Below are 24,869 nucleotides of genomic sequence, written 5' to 3'. Positions count from 1 at the left end.
GTTAAAAATATCCCTCAGAGGAAATCAAATGTTTTTATTTGTACTCAGTGCCAGCATAATTAACATTCTTTGTTTCTCCCCAATTTTCTTTCGTATTTCGCTGCTTTTCTCTTCAAGATTGACTTTTGCTTGAGTATTGTTTTACAGAGATAGCAGTTTTTTTCACAACCGACTGACCATTTTTCCAAATGAGTGATCTTAGACAAACAATTTGACTATGTAAAGCTTCAGAATCCATTGATACTCATTGATACAAGGTGTTTACATTTTGCAATAAGAGTCACATGACAATGATCAGGAGTGAGAAACTTGGTTAACATTTTTTCTCCCTTACTCAGGGGCACTAAGATTAATTGTTGTTCCTCAGCTGCTTTCATGACTGATTGTACCTAGACTGGGGATTAGTTTTTGTTGTATTTCATATGATACCCTTGTTTGATTTTTTTTTAAAAAGTCTATTGATTTCAATCTTGAGAATTTAAGCTGACCCAGCATCCACAACGTTTTGGGTAGACACCTCCAGATTATCACAACAGTGTGTGGAAACAGAGCTTCCTGATTTCACTGTCAAGCAGCTTCCACCTCCTTTTAACATTATGCTCCGTCATCTTTGATTTTTCCACTACACAAGATCATTTCTTTGTATCGTTGCTACTGAATTGAAACATCTCAATTAAATAACTCATCAGCTGTGTATGATCAAGAGAATGCAAGCCATATTAATACAACCTGTCCTCATAATTTAACTCCTTAAACTTTGGTATAATGCATTATATTCTCGCCAAGACCATTACTTCCTCTCCTGAGGTTCAGTGCCAAAATTCAAGTATAGTTCTCCAGTTATGGTCTGACTAATTTCGTGCACAACTAAAACATTGCCTCATCACTTTTGAGTTCTAGCCACCTTGAGATAAATGCTAAGAATGCATTAGTCTTTTGGATTATATTTTGTGTTTAGGGAGAACAATACAGGAAAACTCAGAAAAGGTGGCATCTTTTGCATGTCTCTCAGCATTTGGATTTGGTAAAAAATTAGTGGAGACTTTAGAGCAGACCAACTTTTAAGCTGTGTTGCAAGGAGATTCATTGCCAAGTAGAAGAGACAATGAGACCAAATCTGAATGCAAAATTAGATTATTAGCTGGAAATCATTCTTACTACTTAGACTTAGGGGTATTTCTGTTGAAGTTTTGAGTTCCTGTTTGCATTGGCAAAGAGTGCCATGGTGGACACTGAGTTTCGCTACTTGATGCTGATGTGTATCGTTATTGCTACTTTGTCAAGAAATAATTTGTAGTTGATTAATGCACAATTCTGTGTCCAGTACATAATAAAATAAATGTTTAGCACAATTAGGGGCAAATCTGGTTTTGATTATGACGTTCTTTCTGTTCATTGCCTTCCGATCAGCCCCAAAATTACTCCTTCTAACTACCTACCTGAGTTTTTATTGATGTCAGATCAGTATCTTTAAACAATTATGTAACTTGCAGTTTTAGAGGTATTTAGATTTACACTTCATCTTAAATCGGTCTGATATTTTCGAAAGTGGATTTATTTCAATTAACGCAAACACTGTGTAAAACATTAGATGTCTAAATCAAACTTTTTAAAAAACTTAGATTTTAAAAAAATCTTGGTTTTGTAACCATTCCCAAGAGCATTAATTTGTGGTTTCTAAAATAGATGGCCTCAAACCATTGAAAATATGTTCAAAGAGGCAGAACTTTTTTTCTTTCAATTTTTTTTCCCCTTCCTTTCTCCTCCTCTGCAATACCACAGTTTTATCCCTGTGTGTGCAAGGGGACTTAGCTTGCAATTCACAGTGGGATCAAAGCTTCTTGGACTGAATTTAACTTCCTGATGTTCTTGGTGAAAGAGGTAAACGTTTCCATGTTCTGGGCAAATAGATTAGCCGGACGGAGACGGAACAGTCATCTGTAAGTAATTATTCTGCTAATGCCCTTTACCTTTTGATCTGGTTCACAGGCAACGATGGCTGCCACCAAGGCCATAAGAGAAAGTGGAATGAACCTGAACCCAGAAGTGGATGGGACTGTGATCAGGGTGCCAATTCCTAAGTAAGTAATTTGAAGGTTATGCCTAAGGTTTCCGTCTTTGTCTGCTGACTGTCATTACAGGGCAGTTGCTGGCAAAAATACTTAAGGCTGAAAATCAAGTTTTTGAATTTCAATGCATATTTTCTTGAATATTATTTCTGTTTTGTTTTCTCTATTCAGGAAAATAATACAAATTAAATCCTTTAACTACTATTTGTTAAAATTTAGAATACTCTATCAAATGCAAAATAATATATTATTTGATGTGTGGATTTGAAAATTACAAAGCCAATTCAAGAACTTGAAAATAAACTTGGTGATTCAAATGCTCACCAAAAAAACTCCAGTTTAAATGCTGCCAGGATGAGATAATTATTTTAAAATTCTTGGTTCCTAGTTTGAAGCAATTTAATCGTTTTGTCAAGTTTACTGATCTCTTCTAAATCTGTCTTAAATTCAAGACAAGTGGAATATTCAAAAACTATGCTGAAATCACTGGGGATAATCAAATTATTAAAACAAGACTTGGTTTGTGTTCATTTAGAATACCACATGTCTTCTTTTAATCATGAACTCTCACACAATTTGAGTTAAGCTGTGTGATCCATTTTACTAATAATATTGTATAATTGAATGTTAACACAGACCAAAATCATCCCTTTGTTATTTAACATGGACCAAAAATCTGCTGGTTTTTTTCATTTAGACAAATTTTCAGACCAAAAGTTTTGAGTGTGCGTAATTAGTTCTTCAGTCACTGTTGAAGCATCACCATGTAATATGTAGTAGCAATAATAAATGGTGACTTAATGTTTCAGAATGCACATTCTTGTTGCTGTTCCTTGAATATGCTGAACTGCCTGCTTCAGTGCCATGCATTCAGCCTGAAGACAATACCATAGAATAGGGATGGATCAGTGGCAAAGGAACATCAAGATGGCTTTGATTTTCCCACTGTTGAGTTAGGGGAAGTTGTGACATATTCAAAGGTAGACATCAAATAATTAGAGTGACAGCACAGAGACAGTCACCCAAAATGCTGGGGTGGTACATCCAGCTGTCATTGTATAGCATAGAGTGACCCTGTTGCCCTGTCTCTGAGGTCCAATATGTGAATGAAGAGGAGCAAGGTAAAAATAGCTTCTTCGGGAACACCGGTGTATGTGATGGGGAAAGAAAAACCATTGCTAAAGTTTCCCAGGTCACGTTCCGCTAAATAGTAATTGAACCATACAGTACCAATTAGCTATAAACCTCTTAAATATTTGAAAAGACCCAGTAAAGTTTCTAGTAGGCACAGACCTACAGCACAAAGCAACTTAGACATAGGTTTAGGGTGAGAGGTGTAAGATATAAAAGAGATCTAAAGGGCAACTTTTTGACACAGAGGATGGTGCGTTAATGGAATGAGCTGCCAGAGGAAGTGGTGGAGGCTGGTACAATTGCAACATTTAAAAGGTATCTGGATGGTTATATGAATAGGAAGGGTTTAGAGGGATATGGGCCGGGTGCAGGCAAATGGGACTAGATTAGGTTGGTATATCTGGTTCAGCATGGATGAGTTAGAACTGTTTCCTTGCTGTATATCTCTACGACTTTATGACTCTATAAGTCATGCTGCCCAAATACCACTCAGTTTTTTCAGTGTCTACACCAGCCAAGTGTTGGTTCCTTTAATATATTTTGTTTCAGACCCAATAACCAAAATGCAAGTAACTTTATACAGGGGTACCTGTGTGTACAGTGAAAATCCACTGTCCAACTATACCCAGGTTTCATTTTGATCCCAACATCCAGTTAGTTAGTGCTTCTATATTGGTACCCGTAGGTTCTATCTTGTGGAGTAACCAATAATAAGATACTTTATTAAACATTTTCTATATAAATAGGAGTCATTCATCCACAACCTTAATGGCTTCCTCAAAATGCTCTTAATAAATTTGTCAGGCATGATCTATCCTTTCAGAAATCATGCTGTACATTTCTCATGAACCTTTCTTTTTCTTAATGTCTATAAAGAACATTCCTTATCCTTCCTGCCATCTTCTCAGTTAGGATAGTAGTCTGATAGGCGTAGTTCCTTGGCTCTGATTATCCCTTTTTCACGAATTATCTGCATAAACTGACTTCCAGTCTAAAGAATCTGGGCAAGGAGATCATTAAACATGAAACATCTCTTTAATTTCACTAGCAGGATATCATCCAAACCTGGAATGTTATCAATTTTAAAGTTTTCTAATCTATCCAAATTGACTTAACTATCTAATGTTAATATTGCTTTTCCATTCTGATCAGTCTTTATTTTGGACATACAGGAATAGAGGCTGATTCAAGATTGTCATTTAACATCTCTGGCATAATCAGAGAATGTGTTTTATTCCAGTATCCTTTAGTGCTATATACAGCTATTTAAGATAATATTATCTTGCTGTTCCATGCCACAGTTGATCAGGTATCATATCGGAATAAAATACATTGGCACTTTGCAACCATGTAGGTTAGTTGGCTTAGTCAGTGTTCCCTTGAAGTTACAAATTTGATTAAGTGATAGTGTAATGACTTGGCAAACAGCAAAAACTGGTATTTGTACATTGTCTTGGAAAAACAAAATGTCTCCACTGGATAGGAATATTAAACAAAATTTGATATCAAGTGGCTTGAGAAATTAGAAAACATGACCAAAACTCTAGTCCAAACAGGTTGTTTTAAGGGTTTCTTAAAGGATGAGAGGAAGTTAAATGTTTTAAAGAAAGAATTTCAGAGGCCCAGCAACTGAAAGCACCTGAAATGATGAAAATTGCGGAGTGGCATGACTACTCAGAGTAATGCCATGATCGCAAAGGAACATGGAAATAAAAGAATTTGAAAATTGATGTATTATTGGCTATTGGTCCAGTACAGGCCAGCAAGCTTATGATTGATAAGTGAGCAGAATTTGGTTTAAGTTAGGATGCAGGCTGCAGATGTTTGGATGTTGTCGCCTTTCACCGGGTGTGTAAGAAAGGTTGACTAGGAGAACATTAGGCCAGTCAAATCTGTTGGTAACAGACACATGGATAACAGATAAGCATCTTACAGTTGTATCTCTGATATATTTGTATTTATTACTTCAAGTAATTGTAATAGTAGTGTACTGTTTGTATGAATCAATGTCTTGTAATTCTAAGGTGTAAGTTAACATCCACAGTTTGGCACACAAAACCTTTCAACAATGACAAAACGACTGGGTGGAGAAGGTAAAAGGATATGTTTGATATTAATGCATATTTATTATAAAATTCCTTACTGCTGGCTAAAAGCTTTAGTGGCAGGGTCCCTGGGAATGGTGTAAGATGCTGCATAGATCAAATGCAAAGAGAGAGGAGAAAATAGGAGGGTTTTTTCCCCACAATATGGTAGAATCATAGAATAGTTACACAACAGTAAGAAGACCATTCAGACCACTACTGGAATAGAGTGACCTATGTACAGATTTGACTATTCTAAAGCTGTCTTGGTGAGCCTCTCATTTTTACTTTCTGAAGGTTGAGGTCATCCAGAAATCTGTTTTGGGTCTCTTATCCAAGGAAAGACATGATGGCATTGGAGACAGTCCAGAGAAAGTTCACTAGCCTGATACCAGGTATGGAGGGACTGCATTATGAGGAGAGGCTGAGTAGGTTCAGCCTGTACTCATTAGAATTTAGAAGACTGAGAGGCAACCTTATTGAACATACAAGATTCTTGGAAGACTTGACAGATTCGATGCAGAAAGGTTATTTCCCTTTGAGAGAGAGTCTTGGACCAGTAGGCATAATCTCAGAATAACGGGTCACAGATTTAAGACAGAGATGCAAAGTACTTTCTCTTTTCAGAGGGTAGTGAATGTAAGGAACTCTTTATTGAAGGTGGCTGTTCAGGCTGGGTCGTTGAGTATACTCAAGGCTAAGATAGACAGAGTTTTAATTAGTAAGGGTTTCAAGAGAAAAGGATTGTCATATCAGCCATGATTTATTTGAATGACAGGGCACACGCAATGGGCTAAATGGCCTACATTTGCTCTTACATCTTATGATCTAATGGTTATTTAACCCATCAAGTCTATGCTCTGAATAGTTCAACTAATTGTGTTTTTTCCTAATAAACTTATCCTCACATGCTTATCCAATTTTATTCTTAAATACAAAATAATTCCAATCAATTGTGCTTTATTATGTCAAAAGTTAGAACATGCTTCACACAAACAATTACTTTTGAAGCTCGATGGTTGATGTAGGCAAATACAAATCTTGCACTTCCCAAATGTTTTTGATTTACATGTAGAAAATACTTGTTTATAATGGTAGGTTCAGAATATTACATTGTATACGATATATTTGACTGTTGTTTACCCCGAAGAATTGTTTTGACAGCTAATCAAAATGAGGGTTGTGATGTACTGATTGATTTATTGAAAAAAATTATAAGTTTCACTGTTTTAATTTGTGATCAATTCTAAATGCAAAGAATTTTGTGATTTTTTTTTGAAAGAACTGATGGTAACTAAGCTGTGAGGGAAGGTCATAAATGCTTGTCTTCTAATTTTCTCTTCACAAATAAATTAAGATGAAAAATATTCGTATCTCAGTGATAAAATGCAAAGTGAATGTTAAATATAGAAATCTATTATTTCATCCTTAATATTCAAAAAGGCAAAGCAATTTATAATCAGTATATTTTATTTTAATCTCTGTGTTATGAAGTACATTGTATATAATATATCCTATTGTTAGCCAAATCAAAGCTCGTTATTCATGTAAATAGAAATGTAACAAGTGTTTTTTTTTGCATCCTGGAAAAGAATAGGAACTTTAGATACAGTCTAATCATAGTTATTAAGGAAAATTTGTATTTTAAATTCAAATTGCTTCTTCATAATTTCAGTTGGCCCATTGTAATTATACTAGATGAAGTTCAGAGTCAATTCTAACCACGGATCTTTCAGGGCTACTATTACTATGCGAGATTGTTTTTATAATGAATCTGTAACTCACACTGAGCTGGTGCCATAATGAAGAATAGCAAAATGTCAAGGTTTAGCCTAGCAATACAACTGACAAACATTTTTGTCATATATATTGTAACTGGTTTGCAAGATGAAAATTGAATATAAATTTGCACTTACTACAATTTCAAGATAAGTTTTTGAGGCCTAAGGACATAAGTCATCAAACTAGCCTGAGCAAAAACCAAATTGTTAAATATCTTCACAGTTGGATTTACATGTGAAGAGACTTTATACTTGAGCTGTTTTGTATTGAATTTTACAAAAAGATAACATAAAAGTTAACCCTAGGGTCATTGATGATCCACTTTGCCTAAGTATTAGCAGCATTTTCCACATTAAATGAATACAATGCTGGAAGTTTTCATTGGTAAAACTTCACAAGTAACATTTGAGATATGTAACCATCAAAATTTAATAGGGCATATCTGAAGACCAGAAATAATATTTTTAAACCTTCGGTTCAGAAAACTTCTGCATTGACATGATGAACAGTAATTTTAATTGGTGAACTGTACATGGAATAAATGAGCATTGCTTGTAGTTACAGTTAATGTTAATCTTGCATGAGTTGCAGGAAGCATGCCTAAGGGAGACCAGGCACCTTCACATAAGGTTGGAAAACCAACATGAGTTATTCTTTACCGGTCTTGAACATGTACAAGCAGATCACCGCCAACTCCAACTAAATGGCTTCCGTGCAAATCTTCAGTTCACAAATGAAATTTTTTAAAAATAAAAATCTCCTTCATTGGAAGTTGTTAATAATTACAATGAATGACCCTGTCAGTAAAATAAAACAATGGCACAATTATTTTGCTCAGCATTCAAGTGACAGTTGCACATTCTAATCAACTATGTTTAGATTAGAAAATTTACCATTGAAAGTACAGAAAACAAAGTGGTTAGTGTCTGCATATAGAGCTATTCTAGCAAGATTCTAAATGCAGTTTTGCTTTTTGAAGGCATATAGTGTGTGTATCTATATATGAATGCACCCTTCATTCTTTATGTTTCTGGAATTTGCTTAGATATCTGTAACTATTTTTGCAGAGTGACCAGAGAGCACAGGGAAAATCTGGCCAAACTAGCCAAACAGTTTACAAACAAGTCAAAGGAATCACTCCGAAAAATACGTACTAATGCAGTTGGTCAAGTAAAGAAATCAAAGGACTCTACCTCTGAAGATACAATCAGGCTACTAGAAAAGCAGGTTAGTGTTGCAACTTTTAACAGAGGTTGGATACAATTTTTCCATCCCCTATTTCTTTCTCTCTTCATGCTTTGAAACGTAAAGGGATTTAAAATGTTTCTTAAAAGCAGCGCGATAATGTTCTGACTGAAGACATTTGTTGTTCCCAATTGAACACAGACCAAGTACAGTATTATAATCTGTGCTTTCTGTAGGTTGACAAAAATAGAATAATGAATAATATTTGAATGCATCACTTAATTGTTTATGGCTAAACGTTAACATATTTATAAACTCTTCATTTTTCAATCTTTTCTTTTCCCTAATTATTTCTTAATCACAGAATTCTTACAGTGTAGAAAGAGGCCATTCAGCCCAGGAGTCTGTACTGACCCTCCAAAGAGCATCCCATCCAGACCTAGTTCCCCACCCTATCACCGTAACACCACATTTTTACCCTGTGGCTAATTCACTTAACCTGCTCATCCTTGGACACTACGGGCAATTTAGCATGGCCAATCCACCTAATGTGCAGTGGATGGTGGGAGGAAACCCATGTAGACATGGGGCGAACATGCAAACTCCACACAGACAGTCATTCCAAGACTGGAAATGAAACTGGGTGCGTATCACTGTGAGGCAACAGGGCTAACCACTGAGCCACCATGCCCTGCTTATGAATTAGCTGCTGGTGAGGAAAGATCACAAACTGGATCTGGATGTGAAGGATGAATAGGCCCATCCATCTAACTGGAACTTTAAAAAAAATTGTTCATGCAATGTGGGCATTGCTGAGAAGGCCAACGTTCATTGCCCTAATTGGCTACCCTGGAAAACATTGGGTTTGAGCTTCCTTTTTGAAATGTTGCAGTCCTTGGGTGCAGAGTAGTGTTCAGTAAGGGGAATAACAACTCTTCACCTTCCTGCCCCCTCACCATAATCAACACACCATTCTGTTTGAATTAGATGATGATATTGGATGTTAAAAAATACAGTACAAGAGAAGGGAAGTAATAGTAGCCAGGACTTTGCTCTGCATGACAAAGGAATGGCTGTTCACCCAGAGTGAGATTACAAAGAAATCTTTTGAGGTTTTGTCATTTAGAAATTTATGGGGGATTGTGGTGCCTATAAGCAGATCAAGCTGAAAGTTGTTGGGTTTGATTCTTTAACTAGATTGAATAATCTTCACTGAATAGCAGTCTGTAAAGCAGGAAAAGTAAAATAAATATTGTTGTTAGTGCATGAATTAAGGCAAAGATATAAGAAAAATAAGCTAAGAATTATTTTATTGAAACATGAGACTTTTTTTCTGAGAGAATGAGACTCCACATTTGTAAAATTTCAAGTGTCATTTAGTACCATTGATATATATCATATTGTTTAGTACTTATTTATTTCTGATTACACTAACCCTAACTTTGTCATGCATGTTTAGTCTGAGAGTAGTGGGTAATTACCCCCACTTCTCAGTGTTCCAGTGTTTTTTGTGCTGAGTCGCATCAGCAAAGGCTAAATTTGCACAGCTGTGGAAAAATAGCACATCAGTGACAAATGACTTCTAGATTTCCACATATAATGTTCAGTTGCCATAAATTGCTGTCGATTTTGTCCTGTATTAACAATGGACACTGATAGCCTCACTGTTAATAATGTGGTGAAATATGGACTCTTGTAAATTTGGACCAGCAGGCATGAAAAATAAAATTTTCTTCTTCATCCTCCACTCCCTCACAGCAAAGTAAGGAATAGCTAAAGGGGCACAAATTATAGAAATAAGGCAGTGTGTCACATGAGACTGGCAATGAAATAAAATATCAAAGTAAGTCTGACTAGAAGGGACTCCAATTATGGCTTTAATGCATTCTTGCTTAAATTAATGTTATAGAGAACTGCATTGTGTACATTCGATACTGTGTCTTAATTGCTAAAATGCCAGTGCTGTCTGATATGACCTGCAATCTTCCTCCTGCTGTAAACAAGGAAGGCTTGCTGCTTAGGGTGAATTTACTTGGCAGAGTAACTTAAGTTTTTCTACGTGGTGGCCCAATAATTTGTGTTGAAATTGAAGAATTGTAATGTACAGTAAAAGTCGCTTCCTGGTTTTTTTCTGGTGGTGAGTCAGACATGACATTGTTACAAAGAAGTATCAGAGATGTGATGGGCTTTCTATTTCTGCAGCATTTCTAGTAATTCTGTAAACTGGGGGGAAATCAGAACAAGTTAATCTGCAGTGGCAACTGTCCACACAACAGCTAGTGGATTTAGACTTGAATTTCAAATCTCAGACTCTGATCTCTGCAGTTCAGGACAAAAATGGCTTAAGAGTCAGTAAAACGACAGAGGAAAATGGTATTGATAATTTGTGAAATTGTTGTTTCAATGGTTGTCATTCCTTAAATAAAGTTTAGAAAAAAATTAACCTCTGAAGTGCTTGGTAATGACATTTGTGTCACCGGTATGCCAGATAAACATGAAAATTTAGGGAGGAGTTGTAGGCACAAACGTGGCCAGTCCCTCATTCAAATAGCATAGAGTTTGAAGCCATATATACATCCAATACAACATTAAGACTATTCCAGTAACAAAGTAATAGGCTTTCGTTTGTTGGAAATACAAGATTTGAATGTAATGCTAAATGCTTCAGTATGAAATCTTATTGCACAGATGCAGACTTTCAATTTCAGTCCATTAATCACTAATCATCAATTGCAACCCCCACATTAATAAAATCAAAATAATTATGAAAATGAAAAAAACTAACTTCGATGCCCCCATGTATTTGTCATATTTTTGATAAACATACATTATTTTCTAAGCCACAAGATCATCTAAGGTTGCCCATGAAATCAGTCAATAAATCTCCCAATTGCATCTTGGCTTTACTTTTATTTTTTGCATTACATAGGAATATATCAATCTATTTGGGAGGATGGTAGCTGTTATTTTGGGAGGATGGTAGCTGTACAGCTTGATACATGCCAGAAAGCTTTGTTGTTGTTTATGGGAGATCTCCCAAAGATTCAAGAAGTCAATGAGTCAAATTAAATTCAGAAGGTAGGAGCACATTTACTAAAGAACTTAGACAATGGATGGAATGATCATCTGTTCAGCAAATTTAGACTGTGATTGTGGATTACATTACATAAAATACAAATGCGTTGTTGCATGCAGAACTGTTCATTATTTTAGTTTGAAGGTGGAAATTATTCTGCACGTTCATGTTTTGAGGTCAAGATCCAGTTTGCACAGTGCTCATGAAAAAGCATGTGTGTGCTGGCAGAGAATGTGCATTCTATGGAGGCCTTGAGTTTTTAAATTTTCAGGACTTGGTTTGGATTTCTTGTGTTTGGTTATTCTTAGTGAGAGAATGAAGGTTTCATACCTACAGATTGGACATGATGCTGCATTAGGTATCAATTCTTCTCTCCAATTTTCTGGATTTAGCCTTGCTACAGCAAAAACCATCCATAGTGGGGCCAATTAATCCATTGCAGAGGTTTGCCAGTGTGCCAGTGTGAATTTGGCAGCTAGGAGACACACAATAGACCAACAGTGATTCTTCCTTTGATTTTTTTTCTTGCTTCCTGCAGGGAAGCACCTGGACTGTGGAAATCTTAACATAGCAGGCCAATTAACGTTAGCATATGTATCATATATATCAAAGATTAAATGCATTCTAAATAAAGCAAAACATAATTATTGGCATTGCTACATTCTTTTTCTGGTCCATGATATTCTAGCCTAAAACCCATTGAGGTTCAGTGTATGCAGTCTCTTGCATGAATTCTTGTAATTACTTCCTTCAGACTGAGTTATTTGATTTTCTTCATCATTTTATAGCTCTTCAACATTTAATTACAATAGTTTCTATACTAGTTGGTCAAATTTGTAATGTTAGTCTGAAATTGCAGAATGTTATGTTGGTGTAGAGGTATAGTTAGTAATTTTGCAGAACAGAATGGTGTAGAGGTATAGTTAGTAATTTCGCAGAACAGAATGTTACTTTGCAGAAGAGGGGTGTTTTGCTTTGTGTCACTTAAAAAAAATTCTCCCTGACTTTATTGAACTGTGTGTAAATTGTTTGCCATATGAGAGAGTTGGCACAGTGTTTCAAATAATCAAGGAATCCTCCTTTAAATAAATCTTTTAAACTTGGGCTCGGAAATTACATAACCATTTAAAATGGCTTGACACCTCCAAAAAAGTAGTGTGAGTAATTTTAATGAAGTGGATTACATTATTGTACACATTAGATTGAAATTCAAAATTAGTGGATTGAGTTTTCCCATTTTTGGCAGTGGTTTCTTTCAAGATATTTATGGCGAGCAGTCCACTTTGATCCGTATCACATTTTCTCAAGCAGTCTGCTATTGTTCACCTTGTTAATTGTGCATTTGCCTCGATGGTGGCTGGCTCGTGAAACCTTGTGGCAGGATAATGCTCACTGTTACTGGGAGTTTGCAACATTCTTACAGCTGGTGCCATATTTAAACCCGAGCTCCGCGGTATTTCAGACGCTGTAAGCCAAGGCCTGTGACCAGCTGGATCCACTACTTTTTGTCATTTATATAAATGATTTGGATGTGGGCATAAGAGGTATAGTTAATAATTTTGCAGATGATACCAAAATTGGAGGTGTAGTGGACAGTGAAGAAGGTTACCTCAGATTACAACAGGATCTTGATCAGATGGGCCAATGGGCCAAGAAGTGGCAGATGGAGTTTAATTCAGATAAATGCGAGGTGCTGCATTTTGGGAAAGCAAATCTTAGCAGGACTTATACACTTAATGGTAAGGTCCTGGGGAGTGTTCCTGAAAAAAGAGACCTTGGAGTGCAGGTTCATAGCTCCTTGAAAGTGGAGTCGCAGGTAGATAAGATAGTGAAAAAGGTGTTTGGTATGCTTTCCTTTATTGGTCAGAGTATTGAGTACAGGAGTTGGGGGGGTTATGTTGTGGTTGTACAAGACATTGGTTAGAACACTGTTGGAATATCGCATGCAATTCAGGTCTCCTTCCTATTGGAAAGATGTTGCAAAACTTGCAAGGGTTCAGAAAAGATTTACAAGGATCTTGCCAGGGTTGGAGGATTTGAGCTATAGGGAGAGGCTGAACAGGCTGGGGCTGTTTTCCCTGGAGTGTCGGAGGCTGAGGGGTGACCTTATAGAGGTTTACAAAATTATGAGGAGCATTGGTTAGGATAAATAGACAATCTTTTCCCTGGGATGGGGGAGTCCAGAACTAGAGGGCATAGGTTTAGGGTAAGAGGGTAAAGATACAAAAGAGATCTAAGGGGCAACTTTTTCATGCAGTGGGTGGTACATGTATGGAATGAACTGCCAGAGGAAGTGGTGAAGGTTGGTACAATTACAACATTTAAAAGGCATCTGGATGGGTATATGAATAGGAAGTGTTTGGAGAGATATGGGCCAGGTGCTGGCAGGTGGGACTAGATTGGGTTGGGATATCTGGTCGGCATGGATGGGTTGGACTGAAGGATCTGTTTCTGTGCTGTACATCTCTATGACTCTATGACTTTATGACTGCACCAAGCATTCCCGCAATGTTGGAACCGAGAAGATGTCTCAGAAAGATGGCAACCCAGTTTCGCAGACAGGAACGTGGAGATGCTGGGGAACTGGGTAGTGAGAAGTAGGGTAGTGCTTTTTCCTCCTGACTGCCAAAGGATGCCACGCAAAAAGGTTTGTCTGAAATAGCAGCCTGTATCATTGTGGTCTCATTGGTTCAACACAATGCACAGCAGTGCCAAAATAAGTTTAATAAGCTTCTGTGCTCTCAAAGGGCAAGTGTCACCATTTTCTCTCTGCTACCTACTACTCACTTACTCGAACTCTTTGACTGCACATAACTCCTATCAAGGCTCATAGATGACAACTCGCATTATTGTATATCCATGTAAAAGCTCTCATGCACCTGATTCCTCTCAAATACTAACCCATCCTCTCCTGTGCATTTTTTATTCATACACTGGGGAGACTATACCACCTCTTCTGTCCCTGCATCACCAATAATGGCTCTCCTCCCAATTCTATCATACACAATTGCCCCTTTACTCATTACTCTAACAAAAATCTTATAACCTGGTTTAGAGGGCAAAAACATCCAGCAGGGTGGTAGACATTAGGTTTGTTATGCTATATGAAGAAAAATGCTGGAGTTTTCTGAAAAAGTGGATTGCTGCTCAAGTGGAGATGTGGGGTCCTCCATGAGCAAAGAATTGAGTGCTGTGTTATGCTGCTCTCCCACATCAGTACTAACCCATTTTTAACGTTTACATAAGCTTTTAGACCTTTTACACAGCTACTGGCCTTTCTTCCTCTATGCGGGCACAAGTAGGGCGCAACATAAATGAGAAATATCTGTAAGTCCCTCAGTGGAGACTCTGCATTCCACCTTTGAGGAGGCAGCCATTGATTGCAGAGAGTGCACAGGCTGGGCTTTACCTATACCAAATACCAGCTCAGAGATTTGCACCTCAGTGGATTCACTTTTTAGATTAGAATCAGGAGTGCAGTCTGGTGAGCATATCACTGATTCCTCTCTGCAGTTCCTGGAAGACTGCTCAGTCCCATGCTGAGAATGATCCAGTGGTCTCAGCCATTAATTGTATGGTCAGAATACACAAACAGTCACAGGTACAGCAGGAAGGTTTGTCAGAGATTTTTGGTAATTTGGATTGATCATCATTATCAGTGGTGGCGCCTGTATATGTCAATCTGGCTACCATCATGGAGCGGCTATCTATGTGCGCTTACCACCCCCTCAAGGGCAACAAGGGATGGGCAATAAATGCTGATCCAGTCAGCGATGTTCATGAAGGAATATAAAGATCGCTGCAGCCATTGGTGCTCAGCATCAGTAGTAAGAAGAGAAGGCAATGAGGGACCTCAAGCTCAGTGAAGATTACCTTGGGGACACGGTGCTGCCTGCACATGACCAGGAGGAGGAAGAACCACACACAGCACCTGCAGTGTGACTGCCACGTAAGCTGCTATTGGTATGACATTGACATAGCACGGTGTTGTGTAGTGATATGCCCATCTCTTGACTGTTAGGTACTCTGAATGATGACCTGTTACTTGTTCTACTCTGTACATTAAGACCATAAGACCATAAGACATAGGAGTGGAAGTAAGGCCATTCGGCCCATCGAGTCCACTCCGCCATTCAATCATGGATGATGCGCATTTCAGCTCCACTTGCCAGCGTTCTCCCCGTAGCCCTTAATTCCTCTAGACAACAAGAACCTATCAATCTCGGCCTTGAAGACATTTAGCGTCCCGGCTTCCACTGCACTCCGTGGCAATGAATTCCACAGGCCCACCACTCTCTGGCTGAAGAAATGTCTCCGCATTTCCGTTCTGAAATGACCCCCTCTAATTCTAAGGCTGTGTCCACGGGTCCTAGTCTCCTCGCCTAACAGAAACAATTTTCTAGCATCCACCTTTTCAAAGCCATTAAATAGCAATACAGGTCCCAAATGCTGGTAAACTGTAAGTTCAGACTGAACAGCCAGTGCTCTAAACGGTAATACAAGGAGCTGACAGTCTCCATCTAATGCAAAGTAAACAAGTACAGAGGAACTTTAATTATCCAAACGACGCGGGCGGGGAGTATTTTGTTTGGATAATCGAATGTTCAGATAACACAGTTTAGCCAAGCATCTGGACCGTACAATCTTGTTCGGGTAATCCGAAATTCAGATAATCGAATACCAGATAATCGAGGTTCCTCTGTGCTACAGAAGTTATCTAAGAACTATTTGATGCATTGAGCATGGATGCAAAAGATGTCTGGCACTGCATGCTAAGTGATGGAGCATTAACATTAGAATCATAAGTATGTCTGAGCTTCAAATTGAAGCGCTGAAGTGGCATGTAAGTTGGTCCAGAAGCCGTCTCGATAACGTGGTGATGCTGATGGTTTGGTGGTACGCACTTATATGCGTGTGTGGATGAAAAGGACAGTGTCCACAGGGCATGGAGGAATGGCTGTGATGATGTGGTTAAATGAAGGCCCAGAGAAACAAGCAGCAAGCTACCAGCTAACTGCTGGGACTTGGTGCCATCTAAATTTGTTTGAGGAAGGTGCGGTAAAATTGGAAGTTGCGTAGAAATGTGACATAATTAGCTAATAATGAGATGCAAATGCATGCAAGTAAGGTAGTCACCGCACATAGTGAGATTTAAACCCGAGGGAGGGAATGTCATAAATATTTTTCTAGAGATCGAGAATGTGCATTGTTCCATATACCAACTTTTCCCAACTTCCATGCTGCTGCCCACTCTGCTCAAGGCAATGGAAAATTCTTCCAGAGTTTCCCAGTGTTAGTATGCTAATGTTGTTGAACTGAATCAATTGAGCTGAACATGTTTATTGTAAAGTTCGATAGCTTTATACCTTTACAGTTTGGGAATAATCCTCTCGCTTATATTTAAATATTGCAGCTCAGGTAAACTGGCAACAAAATTCTAAGAATGCTTTCCAGTTATTTTTTAAAGGCCTCATTTATTTTGAACTCTTGTAAGATCATCCATTTGTATTAAACTACAACAATCAACATTTATCCACCATTGGTAAATTGTGGTGGCTTCTAAACGGCACTGCAAACGTCAGACTTGCCGGTTGTTTTCGTATTTTTCCAAATTATTTGCTTTGCTTCTTCCCTTCACTGATTTTTCAGTATTTATTCAATTTATAAGTAATAATTTGGTGTGGATAATTGATAAGTGGAATGAACTGGCGTTTTGAAGGCACTGCTGTTAGATTCGATCATCAGTAAAACAGAAGTTAGTGTTAGTAGAAGCAAGCACAACTAATTTGTGGGGCTGTGGTAAATAGCATGGGTAATTGGATAGCTGTCTCAAAGACTCAGCAGGGATGTGATTGGCCAAATGGCCTCCTTCTGTGGTGTAGAATTCTATGTAGAGAATTGAAAAACGAAGCCATTAAACAATGGCTGATTGGAAAGCAACAAAATCAGAAACAGAAGTATGACGCATTTCACCCTGAAAATGGCCCAGCCTGACTTGCTGCTTGTCTGTAATGCATGGTTTCTACTTATTTAAAGCCAACTTTTGTTGAGCTAGATCTCCATATTCTGCAACAATTTGCTGAACATGTTGTGGTACAGACACAAAAATATGGTGTGGCATTTAAGCCTGAGCATTTTCTGTATTGTTTAAAACTACAATTGTTACAAGCTCTAAGTCTTGCATACTGAAAAGAAAGGTTATAATAGACACTGTATGAACCTGGAGTATTCTTTGTTCTGTGTGAAATTAATTAAATTTACCATACTTTGAAATATCTCACAAATTAACAAAATACATACTGGTGACTGAGAGACCAAAGCAATTTAACAAAGTTAATTCAGATTACTATTGATTTGCTGGTCAAATTGTATTTACATCTTTATTAAATGACATACTGCATAACTGTGTTAAAGGCAACATCTCCCTCCTTATCAGCCTTGATCTACCGGAAGCCTTTGATGGTTTGTTCATAATTAGGCCAACACTCAGTGGTTAGCACTGCTGCCTCACAGCACCAGAGACCTAGGTTCGATTCCACCTCCTGGCGACTGTGTGGAGTTTTCGTATTCTCCCCGTGTCTGTGTGGGTTTCCTCCGGGTGCTCTGGTTTCCTCCCACAATCCAAAGATGTGCAGGTTAGGTGAATTGGCCATGCTAAATTGCCCATAGTGTTCAGGGATGTGTAGGTTAGGTGCATTAGTCAGGGGTAGATATAAGATAATAGGGTACGGGAATGGGTCTGGGTGGGTTACTCCTCAGAGGTTCGGTGTGGACTTGTTGGGCCAAAGGACCTGTTTCCACACTGTGGGGATTCTAAGATTCTAATTGTCACCAGAGTACACTCGCAATGGTTTCTCTTCCTGCTCCCACTCTATCCCCCCATTACCCTATCCTGCCAGTTTGAAGAGGTGGAAATAGGTGGTCTTAATAATTGGCATGGATAGAAAATGTGCTTGGGAGCTCAGCTGGTGGAGTAAAATAGAGAATCAAACATTTCCTTTACCACCTCCAATTTTTCATCTTCATGCTGCATCTTGGCAATATCATCCAAACACACATTTTATTACATTAAAGCTGATATACACATACAGGTTGTTGCTGTTGGTTTAAATTCAGATTTAACATTCCAAAAGTAAACTGCATTCAGCACTATAGCAAATGTTCTTGATTAAAAAAACTGGTTTTCTGAGAGATTAAGTGGTGGTTGCATTTGCTAAGGTCTTTTGTTATTCTTCGTAGATTCAACAGATGGCAGACGATGTTGCTGCTGACATGGACAAACAACTGATGGCAAAAACCAAAGAGCTTTTAGGATGAACAAGATGGGAAATATAAATGGACGGGAGCTGAAAAACAAAGCTGTTCTACCATACCCATTCTCAACCCTCTTTCCCCAAATTGATTCCTCCAGATACTTACATTTCCATAGGTTCTGACAGTCAGCTGCTTCTGAGTTCGAGAGACCATTTTTTTGTATGCTGTACAGAACCTTTGAAGTGCAGTCACTATTGTATTCTAGGGAACACAGAAGCTGGTTTTCAGCATAGCAAGCACTCAAAAGCAATAATTAAATAAATCAACTGCTTCTGGTGTCAGTTACAGAGTAGATGTTGGACAGTGGATGTATTTCCCTGTTCTTCTTTGAATAGTAGCATGAAAGGTACTTTTTGTTCATCTGAGGGCACACAGGGCCGTGTTTCAGCATCTCATTTGAAACACAGCACCTCCAGTGTTGCAGCACTGTTCTCAGTACTGCTAGCTAGATTGTGTGCTTTGGTCTCTGTACTGGGACTTGAACACATGACCTTCCAACTCTGAGGCAGGTGTAACCTCCTGATTCAAGGCTGACACTTGTTAACTTCGCCATTCAATATGCACTAAGTTCTTATCATTTAACTTCCCTATGCATTTCCTCTCCTGGCATCAGTGACAATGAGGTCAGTAGAGTGAACTCAGAACATTTGTCTAACCTGGGATATACCAGGTCAATTTATCTGCTTGACAACAGTGACTGTACTTCGTTAATAAAATATTGCTGACTTAGTATGTTCTGGAGAGATGAAAGGATCTGCAAGTTCTTTCCTCCTTTGTATGGCACTATATTACAAATTCATGCGTCTCTGAAGATCAGTTATACGTTAAAGAGGTTCCATACATTTTCATTTTACATAATTTCTATTTTGACCTGTACAAAATGAAATTGACACATTCTAAATTGTATTCCTGATCAACTCAATTTTGTGGAATAACTTAATTTCACTAACTAAAGTAAAATATATCATTTTATCTATTGAATCATGGCAATGATTGTCAAAAAGTATCTACACATGTCTTTACAATAAAAATATATGATTTCTTTACCATACCCTCGCTTTGTAATCTGTAATAGGTGTGACACCATGTTTCATAATTTTAAGACAACAAAATCACTAATGAGCATTTTGTAAATGTTGATTCTCAACAAGTGATTTGTGTAACAAATTTAACTCAAATAGCATGAATATGACTAACAGAATCATTGGTACTTACAACACAGGAAGAGGTTATTTGGCTTATTGTGAGTGGGCTGGTTTGTGTAAGAGCAGCTGTATTTAATCCAACATTACAGCTTTTGTCTATGACTGTGTCAGTTTCTCATGCTCAACCTGTCCAAAACCCATTTAAAATTATTTGTGGAAGCATCTTCCAGGTCCTTTCAAATTTCCTTTTTTATTCACTTGTGGGACATGAGCTGGCCACCATTTATTACCCATCCCTAGCAGCCCTTGAGAAGTTGGTGGTGAGCTACCTTCATGAACTGCCTTGGTCCACGTACTGTAGGTTAACTCACAATTCCTTAGGGAGCAAATTCCAGGATGTTGACCCAGCAACAGTGAAGGAATGGTGAAATGTTTCGAAGTCAAGATGGTGAGTGGCTTGAAGGGGAATTTGCAGGTGGCAGTCTTCTCATGTCCTTCGAGATGGAAATGATAGTGGGTTTTGGAAGGTGCTGTCTAAGGATCTTTGGTGAATTTCTGCAGAGCATCTTGTAGGTATCATACTTCACTGTGACTTAACATTGGTGGTAGAAGGAATGGATGTTTGTGGGTTTTCTTCTGGATGGACTCAACCTTCTTGAGTGTTGTTGGAGCTGCACCCATCCAGGCAAGTGGGAAATATTCCATCATACTCCTGACTTCTGTCTTGTAGATGGTGGATAGCCTTTGGAGACAGTAGATGAATTACTCATGACAGTATCCCTAGCTACTGTTAATGTTGTGAGTCCAGTCAAGTTTCTCATCAATGGTAACTCCAAGAATATTGATAGTAGGGGATTCAGTGATGGTTATACAATTGAATGTCAAACGGTGTTTGTTAAGTTGTCTCTGATTGGAGATAGTCATAGCCTGGGATTTGTGTGGTGTGACTGTTATTTGCCACTTGTCAGCCCAAGCCTGCATATTGTCCAGATCTTGTTTCATTTGAACATGGACTGCTTCACTGTCTGGGTAGTCACAAATGGTGTTGAACATGGTGCAATCATCGGCAAAATTCCTCACTTCTGACCTTTTGCTGGAGAGAAGGTCATTGATGAAGCAGCTGAAGATGGTTTGGCCTAGGATACTACCTGAGAACTCCTGCAGTACTGTCCTGGAACGGAGATGACTGACCTCCAACAACCACAACCATCTTCCTATGTGCCAGGTATGACTCCAACCTGTGAAGAGTTTGCCCCTGACACCCATTGATGCCAGTTTTCCTAGGGCTCCTTGATGCTATATGCTCACCTCACCTCTGGAATTCAGCAATAGAGAATTCCAGATCAAAACATCTGAAAAAATTTCCATCCCCTTCTCCGTATTTTGTTTGTGGTTTTATATCCAAGACTGTCAAATTATGGACCCATTGCTAATAGGTTCTTTCCATCTCCTCTATCAAAACATTTTATCATTTTGAAAATCTCTTAATGTATCCCTTAACCTTTCTGTTCCAAAGACAATAGTCCTAAACTTTTCCTACCTCTCCTTATCTCTGGTAACATGCTGGTAAACTTAGAGTGTAATGAGGAAAAGCCGTTTACTCTGAGCTGAAGTATGCTGTCCAGAATTGGCCACAATACTCCCACTGAGACCTAACCAAGATTCATAAAGTTCTAGCATAATTCCTGCTTTAAATTCGATTCCTTTGTTTATAAATTAATGTAACTTGCATATACACCTTCAAGGTCCTCTAATTATCAAATATTTTGCATGAAAGTAACATGTAAATTTAGTCATCAAATAAATATTCTAGGGTTGTATGTTTAACCTGGCTTTAATTTATAATTAAGTCTTAATGTAGGTGTTTTTTGCAGATGTTAAAGCTTTCATAAATTGAAGAATATCTTAGTTCTTGAAACTTTTAAGTTGAAGCTGAGCACATCTGCACCCAATCTTCACACACTGGTTTCTTGGAAAATGATGACTTTCTTCAAGATAAAAGAGTAAATTTTAAAAATAGTCATAGATGACCGAGGAATACATGGGTGTTTTGTGATGGTTTAGTGATGCACAGTCAATCCCAATTAATCCGTATTCAAATCTAGTTGCATTTCAAAGGAGGCTCCTGAGGTCGAATTTTACCCAGTCCTTCGGGAACGGTCGGGGGGTGGGGGGGGGTGGTTGCAGTCTGATAAAATGATACATAAGGGGTTTGGGATGATTTATATATCACTCAGCAACAGAAGAAAGAAATAAAGAAAGAACCTGCATTTGGTTAAGGCCTTTCACGACCACTGGACATCCCACAGGATCTTTTCAGTCAATGAACTAATTATAAGTTAGTTACATTGAGATACAGAAGCCAGCTCATACAAAGCAACTCCTGCAAATATCAGCATTGTAACCCATAGTTAATTGGCCCAAAGACCAATGGCAGTGATCATGATTGCAAAAGTTATACACCAATTTTAAAGAATTGGAAACTTAGAATTTGCAACAACAGCATCGAGATTGCTGACAAAATAATATGCAATACTTGGAAGAGAGAAACTGCCAGCAGACATCTTATTTTCTCGTGGATGACGTTTGCCCAATTGCTCTAAAGCAGAAAACAAGACTAATCTGTTTCACAATTCAATACTGAGATTCTAGCTCCTGGCTAATCTATAGGATGTTAGAAGCAGACCCTGGGTTCTGTTCCTGAGTTTGTTCACTAAAGTCAATTTGTACACAATAATCACAATGCAACAATACAAAGGAGTCTTTTGTAAGTATAGGACATGTACATATGTCAGATATTTAAGATTACACCCCTGTATGGTTTGCATTCATAAATTGGACAGTCATAAATTTTAGATTAGATTACTTACAGTGTGGAAACAGGCCCTTCGGCCCAACAAGTCCACACTGACCCGCCGAAGCGCTACCCACCCATACCCCTACATCTACCCCTTACCTAACACTACGGGCAATTTAGCATGGCCAATTCACCTGATCTGCACATCTTTGAACTGTGGGAGGAAACCGGAGCACCCGGAGGAAACCCACGCAGACACGAGGAGAATGTGCAAACTCCACACAGTCAGTCGCCTGAGGCAGGAATTGAACCCGGGTCTCTGGCGCTGTGAGGCAGCAGTGCTTGCCACCATGCCGCCCACTAATCTGACATCCCCTCTGTTTTAAGTATTTAATTATGAGAAATGCACCTTGTGAGATAGGAATATTGCATGTGAATATTCAGAAAAGTTCAATTTGGCTTTTTCCCAGCCTTTAGGATTTTTACATTTAAAAGTGTGGATTGAACAATGTGCAACAGAAGAGGTGTAGAACCTCCCTGAATCAATTCCAGGCTCTAATGTGTAAAGTCTTGCTCCCCACAGACTTTGATGACCGAACTTGGAATGTGAGACATGTAAAAAAGTGAACCTGCCATTTTTGTATGAAGCATAAAGTATGTTGCTAGATTCATATCACATAAACGTGGAGACAACTATTAGACATAAAGGCAGAAAAGTCAGTTTTGGGCCAGAGAATTTCACCTGTAGATATGAAAAAAATTGTATGATACTTTTAAAGAAGCATTGTTAATTGGTTCCTGCATTTGTTTTTTTGATGGTTAATTGGAAGACAGCAAGGTTTTCTGTATAAAGGTTTACTAATGCTCTATTCTACCCTGGGTAGAAATAAATCTTGCTTAATGCAGTGTTTGAACTCACCCATTTACTACTTTGGAGGGTCACTTTTACAAAGGACACAAATTCAAACAATTCTAACAATTATTAAAGCACAAACCTGACTGCGTAGCACCACTAACTTGATTAAAACAAGACCATAATTAAAATTCCCGAATCAGCATTGTTGCACTGAAATGGTAGACTTAGTTATATAAGCAGAGGTGTCCAGGAACTCAGATTCTCAAACTACTCATTATGACAAAATAAAAATTACATAACAATGTTACTGAATCATGTTTTCAAATTGCTGTAACAAAATCTGAAAACATAACTACTAAAAAAAAATTAAATTTTGACAGTAATTAAATCTTAATATTTGTTTGTGAGGACATTCTGATCATTGAAGTTAAGAAAAAAAAAAGCAGAATAGGTCGAATGTGATTTTGAAATAAATTTTCCTTAATAGATACTTTGGAACAGAGCATCTGTCTCTTCCTCTATTGGTTACAGAAATAAAAAGAGTCTGGATCAGAGATCAGCTGAGCAGTTCAGTTCTGCCTGCATATGTTTGTCACCAAAAAGATGATTTGGTGTTATGAATGTGTTCTTAGAGGTTTTCTTAGTCAAATAATTAACGTCTATATTATTTTACAAATGAGTTTACAATAAACAGAAAGTACACTTTATGACCTTTGTAGTATCTAAGTCCTACTGACGTTTATAAAGCTGCATAATTTCAACCATATACCTCAAAGTGCTTCATAAATTTTCAAACGTGTAATTCTCCATCTAAAATATCCAGCATAATGAACTGTTTGCTAATGCACTTCAAAATACAATTACATCAATTGGCATTAATTCTAATTGCTGATACCATAATTAGAGAGTTAAGAGCTCAAAGCCTCTCCACAACTCTCCAGAGTAACAGTAAGGTAACGATTTTAAAAGTTTATTTTAAGTATGATGTCATTATGTATTATATAAAAGAACAGATGCCAAGGAGTTAAAAAGCTGCAATTAAATCTGTGTTCTGCTGATATCTCAATGACATCACTGTAATCCCTCTGCAGAGTTAGATTTATAGCACCCTTCTAGAATAGTATCTATTATACTGTAAACATCCAGCTAAACACTGGCACTGGTGCATGGACCAGACGAAAGCTGTATGTGATTTGTATGGCATATTTACACAGTGGGGGATACATTATTTATCCAGCTGCTGTCCCTGCCTGTACTGTAGTTAAATAGAATACTGGCTCCTCCTTCACGAATACAGCTTGTTCTGCTATCAGGTATCAGATTTTCTGCTGTGCTGGGCACGCAATTTAACACACAGTTTACAGCAAACGTAATTTTATTTGGCGCATTGCTGCAGCCATGAGAATCAAATGTGACTGCAAGATTTA

The 24,869-nt window shown here is 38.0% G+C and overlaps 1 protein-coding gene across 1 annotated transcript in view; it reads left to right on the top strand.

Annotated features, from left to right (window-relative positions):
• Nucleotides 1–19,680, top strand: part of mrrf (mitochondrial ribosome recycling factor) — a 46,421-nt gene extending 26,741 nt beyond the window's left edge. Inside the window, exons 5-7 of the mRNA XM_072566363.1 lie at nt 1,990–2,081; nt 8,137–8,296; nt 18,570–19,680. Of these exons, the coding sequence (XP_072422464.1) occupies nt 1,990–2,081; nt 8,137–8,296; nt 18,570–18,647 (330 nt within the window). The 3' untranslated portion in view covers nt 18,648–19,680. The remainder of the gene's footprint in view (nt 1–1,989; nt 2,082–8,136; nt 8,297–18,569) is intronic.
• The last annotated feature ends 5,189 nt before the right edge of the window (nt 19,681–24,869 follow it).

The sequence above is a fragment of the Chiloscyllium punctatum genome, chromosome 49 (genome assembly GCF_047496795.1).
Source record: "Chiloscyllium punctatum isolate Juve2018m chromosome 49, sChiPun1.3, whole genome shotgun sequence".
Taxonomy (NCBI): Eukaryota; Metazoa; Chordata; class Chondrichthyes; order Orectolobiformes; family Hemiscylliidae; genus Chiloscyllium; species Chiloscyllium punctatum.
The sequence above is the reverse complement of the archived record's forward strand: the minus strand, read 5'-3'. Positions and strand labels throughout refer to the sequence as shown.